Raw genomic sequence first — 10,248 nt, 5'->3', positions numbered from 1 at the left:
GCTGCGGTGCCTGGTGCTGATGGGATCCAGTAGATCACTGGGGAGGTGGTAGGGTGCTCTTCATGTGCGGGGGAGACGGGAAGGGCTGCGTCCCCGGTGCAAGAGGGACGGGACATCCTGGAGTGAGTCCAACCGAAGCACCAAGCTGGACAAGCCCCAGGGAGGGTCTGGAGGGGGATCTCTGTCCCTGGAGTTGCTCAGATGTGACGGGGGGCCAGACCACCCTTTTCCAAAGTCCTCTTGCAGCCCCCTTCTCCCCCATCCCCAGTGGCAGCCCTGCCCCGCAGATGTGGGCACAGAGAGGTACCCCAGCCTGGCCCCGCCAGCCTCACGCCCAGCCCTGCATCCCTGAGCCAACCTGCCCTCCCCGAGGGGCTCCCCCGGGCTGCTGCCCCAAGCCCCGCTGCCCCCGCCCTGCCTGGGCTGGCAGCTGAGCGTACGATGCTTTTCTTCCCTGCCTTGGCAGAGCCCAACTGCTCCTCGACGTAATTGGCCTCGCGAGGGCTCAGCTATTCCTGCGGCTTCTGTGCAGCTCCTCTCGCCACCCTGTACCCAGGAGGGCTCCGAAGCCACTTGTGTTTCTCAGGGCAGCTGCGGTGCTGGGTCCGGCCCTGGCACAAGCAGAGGGACAGTCCCACGCGCTCCCATCATGTCACCCCGAGGAGCTCCCCGCAGGGGCAGGGAAGGATGCTCCGGGGGGTGGGAGCAGCTCCCAGGACTTCGGACACCAGGCACGGCCACCCTGGTGCCACACGGGCGGTGTGTAAGCGTTGCCGCGCAGGTGGTGCTTTGTGCCTCGGTTTCCCCGTGGAGAATTGCTGTGCCGCTGCAGAGGGGGGTGATGGCACCCCCGTACCGGGGCTGGGTGTACAGCCAGGGCTGGGCTGCTGAGGTGTCCCCTACCCACAGGAGAGAGGGTCAGACAGAGCCCGGCGGTGCTGGAGGGAAGCAAGGAGGCAGAAGGGGTTTTTTCTCCATTTTTTTTTTTTAATTTGTAAATAACTTTCCATGAAAAACGTTAAATTGCACACATATCTCTGCAGTTCTTCAGCATCAGTATAGAGGCCCCAAAACAGGAAAATATAACAAAAAAACCCAACAAATAAAAAGAAGCATCAGCAATACAGATAAAAACACCTACGCTGACCCCCAAAGCCTGCAAGAGACATGGCCCTCGCTCCCCGGCCGCAGGACACCGTCCCCAGCCGTGCGGTGCCGTCCCAGGGGGTTTTGGATGCTGGCACCTGGGCAAAGTGGCGGCCCCAGCCCCAGCTCTGCTGCTGGCATGAGCTGAAGGTGTTGGTTCTCAGCCTGCCCCACGCTTTACCGGGGGGACGAGGGACTTGCACTCCCACCTCCACAGCTCCAACCCTCTCCCCACATTTGGGTGCTAATTACTCCAAGGGTAATTTGTATTTTTTAAGGCTTGTTTATTGATTCTTACACTACAAATATACTCTCACTAAATTATATTGCTCACATTAAAGGTCCTAAGTGCTCTGGTAACCAAAAAAGAAACTCTTTACAATCTCTCATTTTTCAGCAAGTCTAAGGCACACCACTGAAATTACAGCTTCTACTTACTCCTACCTAACGGCCACTCTACCTCTAATAACTTACAGCGAAGGAGAGGCGAAGAATCCAGTTCTTGAGAGCTTCAAGTCAAATTTTAGCAGAGTTTGGCTCCACTCAACTGTTTCTGAGCTGCTTCGCAGAGACCCTGCCACGCTCTCGCTGTACACCGAGCCGAAGGGCCAAAGCTTCAGTTAGCGTCAATCCCGGCGGATGTCCCGGCTGATGAGCTGCTCCCGCCCGGAGGGGACTCATCTCTGCTGCCATCCCCAGAGGCCATCGCACGCAGTCTTTGGCCTGAGCTCCTGGATGGAGCCTGAATGTGGATGTCTTTCCTCCCCAGTCCCACCTGGGAGCATTCGATGTGGAGCGACCCCATCACCACCAGCTGATGGCCATGCCACGGTGTCTTCCTTACAGCCCCCCAAAAGCATGCCCTTCACTGGGGTTCTGCAGTGCCCTGGAAGCCGCTCGGAGCCTGACGGAGGAGCAAAAGAAGTGGGGAGCAACAGTCTTGGACCAAAAAAATCAGAGAGGGCCTATGTCAGCTGGTGAAAGACAGAGAGGGTTTATGGTGGTCTAGACCCTTCGGCAACCACAGTGAGGGTTTTGGGTACAAAAAATACCAAAGCCAGTTCTGGGAGCGACCCCGTCCCCGCTGCTGCTCTTCTGCCGGCGCCAGTTCCTGGATCCTTGATGAAACCTGTTGCTGCTGCTGCAGGAATCCTCCCTCGCGTGGCCTTGGTTTACAGAACAACGAACACAAGCCTTTAAACAGTGAAAATGCAGTTTGGAAGTTGTTTTGTATTTCCCCTATCCCCCACTATTAAGAAATTCTAGTGCTAAAAATATAGGTTTCTTTGAATATATAATATATAATAGATTATATAAAAACATCTAAAGAGGCAGACTTGCTGAATTTATAAACCTTTTCTTCTTCCCTAGGCACAAGTCAGGAGGGAGGCTGAACTCAGAGAATCCAGAAGGGACCTCTATTTGCTTGCTAGCTAATTATCACACTATACCTACCAACTACCCTAGACAGAAAAAGGAAAGAGAAAGAGAGAAAAACAGAGACACGAAGGGGTGAGGAAATTGCACTTAGTCTATCGAGTCTTAAGCCACCAGGAATCTCATGTCTTGGATGGGATTTAGCAGGTGCTCTCCTTTAGCCCTGAAGGAACATATGCCGTGTCCATTTCCACAGAAAAAAAAATATGATAATTCACATTTCTTCCTTTAAAAGTAAAAAAATAAGTAGTGTTATATTTCTTCTCTTGAGGAAACTCATGGACTAGAGACTTCTGATGTGTCCTTTAAAGATATATCAAGCAGTTCCTGTGGTGTTGGTTTTCTCTCCCTGTGGTGTTTCTGTGAATAATCTTACAGTGAAGCTGGTAAAAGTCCCTGTGAATGTCTCTGTCTCTAGAAAATCTTGTCCCTTGTAAGTCCCAGCAGCTCTGGGGGAGCATCCTACTAAAGCCTGCGCGGGCTTTGAATATTGACTGGCCTCTTACAAGAGGGACGCCAGACTGCTCCAGTCGCTCACATCTGCTGGCAAAGAGGCGTCGTTGAGTTCAAACAACTTCTCCACGTTGACAGAGTTGGAGAGGTAATCGTTTGCCCCTTCGTCCCAGGGGTGCTGCAGGAAGGACGTGGCCATGAAGGTTTCATCAAAGTCCAGGTTGTTTTGGTTGGATTCGGTGAGGACCTGCTCCTGCCCCTGGGGACAGTCGATGTGGTGCCCGTGTACCGTCAAGTCCAGGTCGCGCGTTATGGGGCTGATGGGAGGCGTGAGCTCCAGGTCCCCAAAAGTGGAGAAGTCTCCATTCAGGTTGGTGTTGAAGATGGCTTCCCAGTCAAAGTTGCCTTTCAGTGATCCCAGCTCAGTCTGCTCTTCCTGGGTCAGCAAGGCAGGGTTGGAAAGCCGAGACACCTTGGCCGTTCGCTTTGGCAAGGGCTGCTTGCGCTTGTGCCCTGCTTTGCCATCCGCTGGGTTCCAGTTCTGGTCACCGGTGACTTCTTCAAACTCTTTCAGCAGCTGCTGTGACTCCACATTGATGTTGAGGATGTTATTGGAGGTGCAAGCCAAAGTGGCCGGGCTGGCGACGCACCGTGCTTCTTGCTGGGCTCTTTTGGTAAAGGCCGGGTGGATCTGCACCGGGGGCATCCTCCGCTTTTTGAAGGCACCGTTCTTGAGTCGGTCGGCATATTGGGGGTCAAGCTTCCAAAACCCGCCTTTCCCTGGCTCACCCTTCTCCCGGGGCACCTTGATGAAGCACTTGTTCAAGGAGAGGTTGTGTCGGATGGAGTTCTAGACCCAAAAGAGAAAAAAAAACCAAGGCTGAATGCTCGTCTGCTGCCACGGCACCTACCTGCATGGGGAGGCTGGTGGAAAAACACATTTTTAGCAAGGACCTTTTGGAAAAAGAAAGCAGAAATGGCAACGTCAAGACATCCTGGGCTATGAGCCCAGCAGAAACTCCCCTGCCCCGAGTCACCAGCAGAGTTTTCTTGCCTCCTGTCTAATCCAGCCAGAGGTGGCAGGAGCCAAGGGGTTCAAGCTAGGACTCGCGAACCAACGGGAAGCTCTTGGGCAACTCTCCTTGGCGGTAAACTGGGGCCATGGGGCCTTCGATCATGCAAAGCACTGGGAGAAAGCAGCCAGACTTGCTCTAGGCATGGAGCTAAGCTGGAGGAGGTCAGGTCCTCCTTCATGGCTGAGAAGGAAGAAAGGGGAGGATCTTTACACCAGTGTGGTCACAGCCCCATTAGAAGTGGCAACACCTGGCAGCCACGTGGGGGATGGCATCATCAGGGCCCTCCTTGCATCCCCCAGTTCATCGGCACCTGTTACTTATGTTGAGGGGAAAAATATCTGGCCAAAAAATAGGCACCATGCCTCCCCACGGCTAGGCTGACACAAACCAGGCGGGCAGAACTGGGCCCTGTGTGTCCTCAGAGGTGCCCCCTGGCCGGGGGGAGCTCGGTGTGAAATCACTGCATCTTCATCAGACACCGCTTGAATGAGCCTGGGGGGGAGAGGCAAAAAAAAAAAAAAAAAAGAGGAGTTTCTGCTCCTGTCGAGCTGTTCTGAAACCCTGAATGTGCCTGGAGTGATGTGAATAATCAGAAAGGAAACTCAGTTATTGGGTAAATAACCCAGCGTTAGACTCCACAAAGCCAAGACTGTATTAAAAGATTGGATATGGTAGAGGGTTTTTTTTTTTTTAATGTTGCCTGGATATCTTTATGCTTATTCATCCATAATCCGTAGTGCCGAATAGGAAAAACAAGGCTTGAATGCTTAGAGCTGTTGAAAAACACGCACACGCACACACACACACAACAAAACCCTCCTCTGGGCTGAAGCTCCTTGGGTGTGTTGGCTCCTCTCCAAAGCACTCAGCTCCCACAGGAATATATCCATCTCCCCCCGGAGTATGGGTGGCATGACCTTTCCAGGCTGTCTTCATGTACGGGAATTGGGATAGGGGATGAGAACACAGCTTGAAAAGAAAGAGAGATAGAAAAAGAGAAAGAGAAAAGGCAGAAAAAGAGAAAGAAAAAAAAGAAAAAAAAAGAAAAAAGAGAAAGAAAAAAGAAAAAAGAGAAAGAGAAAGAAGAAAGAAAAAAGAAAAAAGGCAAAAAAAGAAAGAAAAAAGAAAAAGAAATAAGAGAAAGAAAAAAGAAAAAAGAAAGAAGAAAGAAAAAAGGCAAAAAAAGAGAAAGAAAAAAGCAGTAGGAACAGGGATATCCTTGCAAACAATCCAGGCTGTCGTAACTCCAAATTTACAGTTTAACGAAATTTTACAAGGGTCAGAGACTCGCAAGCTGAATTCTCTGCTCCCCATCTCCCCTCCCCACCCAAACTTCCTTCAGCCTGGGCTGCCCTCCCTTATTACCCGCCCGGTTAACATATTTATCATTCCTGCCTGCAACAATCCCGTGAACCCCCTGCATCTCCGCAGAGAGGGATTGAAAACCTTCTTTTTTTTTTTTTTTTTTAATAAACACATTTAATTAAAAACGTGGCGATTATCCAGCCGTGAGTTTGCAGGAGGAAGTCAGCGCGCTGGCACACAGCCCCTCCTCCGGAATCGCTCCCGCAGGTCCCCCCAGCGCAGCGGGGGCTGGAGGACCCGGGGCCCTGGGGAGGGTCCGGGGGCTTCCCCTGCCTGCGCTGGGCTGCCAGAGGCGCTGGCGACCGCCCTGCGCAGGGAGGAGGTGGGCAGCACCCGGGCAGGGGGTTTGCAGCCCCGTCGCCCTGCCCTGCCCGGGCGAGCACCGCTGCCGGGATCGCTGGCGTGCTGCGGGCGCGGGCTGCGAATAACCCGAGCAGAGGGACGAGCCTCCCGGGTCCCTCCTGCCCTGCCACAGCCGAGAAAGCCCCCCGTGCCGGAGGTCCCGTCGTGTGCCGGAGGAGGGCAGCGAGCCAAGGTGGCTGGGAAAAGCCCCTGTGCTTCAGGCTGTCCCCAGAGCTGGTGAGCGTGGGGGCTGGCCCCTGCCCCCCGAGGGCACGCTTGTGCTGGCTGGGGACAGCAGCCCTATTTGACCTCTCTTGGGTTTCCCTCTGAGGCCTCACCGCCTCGTCACAGTGATGGAGCCTCCTTTGCCTGTCCCGGGGGTCAGGAGACCTGCCCTCTGCCCTGCTTGGAAAGCAGCAGCATTTCTGCTCTGGACCTCCGCAGCGAGGGATCTGCGCAACAGTCTGCCTGGGGGTCGGCTCCGTCCCTCTCCTACACCTGCTCCTCAGCCCCCAGAGGCACTCGGCCTGGCGATTTCATGTGTGCTCAGCCCCGAGGGACTCGGGACCCCACGAGAGCTCCAGAAAGGTGGAGCTGGGCACAGAGACGCCTTCGCCCCAGCGCCAAGAGGAGCTGGAGGGACCAGCAGGCCAGGGGTACCTCCCCGCTCCCAACACGGCCCCGGGCTCTCCCCTAGAATGGCTCCTTCCCTCCGCCGCCCTCGTGGCTGTGGCATTTCTGCACACCCAAGCTCTTTCCCATTACAGCCCTTCCCCGCCGGCTGCCGGCATCGCTCTCCTGCCAGCGGGATCCAGCGTCCCCGCGAGACCTTGCCTTGCACCGTGGAGGCTGCGAAAAGCCCTCCCCAGCCCTGCGGGGAGAGGGGAGAAGGCAAGAAGTCTCCAAGTCTCCTACCTGCCAGGTGGGATCGGCGTGTTGGAAGTAGCAGAAGTTGTCAGTAATCCACTTGTAGATGGCGGAGAGGGTGATTTTGGGCTTCTTGCTGGCTTCCATCGCCATGCAGATGAGGGTGGCGTAGGAGTAGGGCGGCTTGATGCGTGGGTTGGTCTTGTAGTCGATGTCATCCGCGAGCTGAGGGTGCACGGCCATGGGGTGGTGCGCCGTCCTCAAGGTGGAGGAGGAGATGGGCTTGCAGGGAGTGTGGGGCATGCCCATGCATGCCGGGTCGGCGGCCAGGGGCGAGCACGGCGCGGCAAAGCTGGGGATCCTGTGACAGTCATGGGGGTCCGGGTCACTGGGGCAGCAGGAGGACTTGCCCATGCTGGCGTTGATGATCGAGAAGTCCTGCAGCCACATGAGGCTGGTCAGGCTGTCGTCCAGGTCGTCCGAGTCCCCCGCGCTGCCCTCCAGCCCTCCATCCTTTCCTGCCTGCAGGCAGCGCAGCCACCCCTCAGCCATGCCTCGGCGCTTCGGCAGCTCCTGCATTCACGGGGTGCACGTGAAGGGAAGGGAGGGGATGGGGCAGATCCTGCAACAGCAACAGGGAGAGGGTTGAGGCTCCCCGAAGTGCAGCTGCTCTCCAGCACCTGGGCAGGGCTGGCCCTGGGTGCTCCGGGTGCCGCTGGGCGAGACCCATCCCCAGGGTGCTGCGCACCGGAGCCGCAACGCCTCCCCCGGGGTGCTTGAGCAGCCCCAAACGCAGGGAAATTCCCTCAAACCCCTGTGCCACGGTGTCACCCCAACCCTGGAGGGCTGGTGCTGCCCAGCAAGCCTTCAGCCAAAGAAAGAAATAAAAAAGAAACCCAACGAAACCCTCCTCAAACAGCCAAAATCCAGCCCTGCCATCCCACAAAGCAAGGATGTTTCTCCCACCTGCTGCTAGCAGGACAAAATCTCAGGATCCAACGCCTCGACAAAATATCCTGAAGTTCCCCTCCTGCTACCAGCTTCCCTCCGTTTCATGCTATTTCTGCTTCTCCTTTCACGTAGCACCCCTAAAACAACCCCGGGGAGGGGGCACAGGCCCAGCCCAAGCACACCCTCGCTCAGGGCAAGCCGGTGGATCCCGGCATCCGTTATTCCCGGGCTCGGGATGTGGTGTCTGGCTTCGCTGCTGGGCTGTGAGCCCCAAATCCCGTGTCTTTGGGCGAGGAGAGCCCCCCGAGGCCGAGGAGCCCAGCACCGGCTGCACTGGGGCAGCTGGGGCCGAGGGTGCCGCAGTTTTAACGATGCTGCGATCAACAGTCGGGGGGTGTGGGGGGAGCGGAACCACCTGCCCTGCTCCCACAAAACAGGCTTTTCCCCCCCAAAATAAGGTTCAGCGCAGCGACGGCTCGTTCGGATGCCTGATCCCCAGCGTCACCACCCAGCCCCTGCAAATTCCTGTGCCCCCGGTAAGGGGGATCCCAGAAACGCTCGCTGCAGCGGTCGGGGGAGTGACGAGGGGAGTAAAAATAACAATTAAAAACAAACATTAAAAAATAAAAATAATAAGAAAAATATGAATAAACATCCCACTGTGCAACCCTATGGCCCCATGACGGCCTGCTTCGCCCCAGCAGCTGAGTCGAGCTGTCGGCAGTGCTATCCCGCGGGCCCATCCCACCGCCCTCCCCAGCTAGCCCACCGCCCTCCCCAGCTAGCCCACCGCTCCCCGCTTTGCCCACCGCCGCCGTGCCGTACCCCGTCCCGCCGACGAACCCCCAACTTCCAAAGTTCACGAGAGAGCAAGAAGCTTCTGGAAAAACAGGAGGGGGGGAAAAAAAAAAAAAAAGAAAAAAAAAGAAGGGAAAAAAGGAGGGGGGGGTCAAACCCCCCCTGCGGCGGCGGTGGGAGCGGCGCGGGGGTGCGGGGGCGCTGCCCGCCGCTCCTGCCGCCGCCCCGGCCCGGCCCGCCGTGATTTGCCGCCGCCCCGGGGCTGCCATTAAGTAGCTGCTCCGAAAGGCTTCACGCGTTGCCGTGGCAACGCTCCGCCCCGTAAACAGCTTCCGGCCCTGCCATTGGTCCCCGCGTTGCCATGGGGAGGTGGAGGGGAGGGGGGGAGGGGGCGGAACAAGCCGGTTCGGGCTGAGACTCGGGGTGTTTGGGGGCCGGAGCCCCGCGGTGGGGATGGGCAGGGTCGGGGTACGCGGCGATGCGGCGGGGAGGATGCGGGATCCCACCGAGCCCCGCACCCGGGCCCAAATTCAGCCCCAGCAACCCCGAACCCCACGTCCCGGCACCACCACCCCCCCCCCCGTGGGGCTGGCGCAGGGGCAACCCCAGCCCTTCCCTCCTGCCTGCCGCCCCCGCCCCAAACTGTGACCCCTGAGGAGCCCACGGCAACCAGGGCAAAGCTGAAGGGGGCAGGGGGGCTGGCAGACCCCCAAATTCAAGGATGGGGCCTGCCTTATTTAGTTAAAAGAACTCCCCAACACCCCCCTCCACCAGCCCAAGGGCTTTAACAGAGACCAGGGAGGGACCCCCAGCACCCCAACCGAGGGGGCCAAGAGCAGCCATGAAACCCAAGGGAAGCCGTTTGCTTTCCCCTTACACTGTAAGGCCTGCCCTTTGCGGGGTGGGGGGCTTCGGGGTGTCTCCGGGAAGGTTTAACCACCAGGCACTCCTCCTGCCCACTGCCCCACGGGGGAAGGACCCCTGAGAGCAAGGGGCAGGGGGGCGGCCAGACCCGCTCTCGGGGGCTGCTGCTGCCACCAGTGGTGCAGACAGCAAGGGCTTTTCCTGCCAGGACCCCCGGGGGTTTGGGCCAGACGAGCTGGGAGGGTCAAACCCTCTCCCCAGCACACGGGCAGAGTCCCCTCTGCTCGCGCCCTTCCCCAGCGGCCGCAGGCTGGGAGCTGGCGGGTGCTGGGACCAGCCGTGGAGGAGGGAGGAGGCGACTCCCAGGGGAACGGGAATCTCTATCTCCCTTTTCAGCAGACCGACAGCCAGAAACCAACCCCAACCCTCAGTTTGCTGCCCTTCTAACAAGTCACCTCCCTCGGGAGCAGGGCCTGCCTCTGTAAAAACACACCTGAAGGCAGCAAGAGCTCGAGGGCTTTCCTGAGCAGCCTGCAGCAAAGCACTTCAGGCCTCAGCGCTCCCATCCCCACCCTCCCCCTGCGCAGGGTGGGGCTGTCTGCGAGCACCCCATTGCTGCAAGGTGCTTCCCCCCCCCACGCATCAGCCCCTCCATTAAAACCGAATTATAACCCCCCCTTACAGCCCTCCTCACCTTCCAGGCATCAGCTCCCAGCACGAGGTTTCTTCCCTGGCGCTGGAGGGATTTCTCTTCAGCGCTCCTCTTCTCCCCTTCCCCTCCAGGAAAGGTCCCCTCTGGGTGTCCTCATCCGTCCCCGCAGTGCCGGGGCCCCGGCGCCTGTGCCCACTGCCCGGCCACCCGCACCCCGCACCAGGAAGCTGCCGCTACCCCCGGCCAGGCTCTCCCTGCAGAGGTTTCGTTTGCATTTGCACCTTCTCCATCCTGGCA

General features: G+C 57.8%; 1 protein-coding gene across 1 annotated transcript; it reads right to left on the bottom strand.

Moving 5' to 3' along the window:
* Positions 1 to 932: 932 nt before the first annotated feature.
* Positions 933 to 8,545, bottom strand: FOXJ1 (forkhead box J1). The gene is made up of 3 exons (XM_075111117.1): positions 8,463 to 8,545; positions 6,735 to 7,308; positions 933 to 3,886 (listed from the first exon to the last, which is right to left on the bottom strand). The coding sequence occupies exons 2-3, from the start codon at positions 7,263 to 7,265 to the stop codon at positions 3,086 to 3,088; spliced, it is 1,332 nt and encodes a 443-aa protein (XP_074967218.1). The 5' UTR covers positions 7,266 to 7,308; positions 8,463 to 8,545; the 3' UTR covers positions 933 to 3,085.
* Positions 8,546 to 10,248: the final 1,703 nt, after the last annotated feature.

Source organism: Phalacrocorax aristotelis, chromosome 16 (assembly GCF_949628215.1).
Source record: "Phalacrocorax aristotelis chromosome 16, bGulAri2.1, whole genome shotgun sequence".
Classification (NCBI taxonomy): domain Eukaryota; kingdom Metazoa; phylum Chordata; class Aves; order Suliformes; family Phalacrocoracidae; genus Phalacrocorax; species Phalacrocorax aristotelis.
Note: the sequence above shows the minus strand (reverse complement) of the source record. Positions and strands in the feature narration are given on the sequence as shown.

Excerpts from the sequence above, each read along its gene's own strand:
- FOXJ1 (XM_075111117.1), bottom strand. The coding sequence starts at position 7,265 with ATGCAGGAGCTGCCGAAGCGCCGAGGCATGGCTGAGGGGTGGCTGCGC. Across the intron at positions 3,887-6,734 it reads ACGCCGATCCCACCTGGCAG|AACTCCATCCGACACAACCT; the intron begins GTAGGAGACTTG and ends TTTTGGGTCTAG.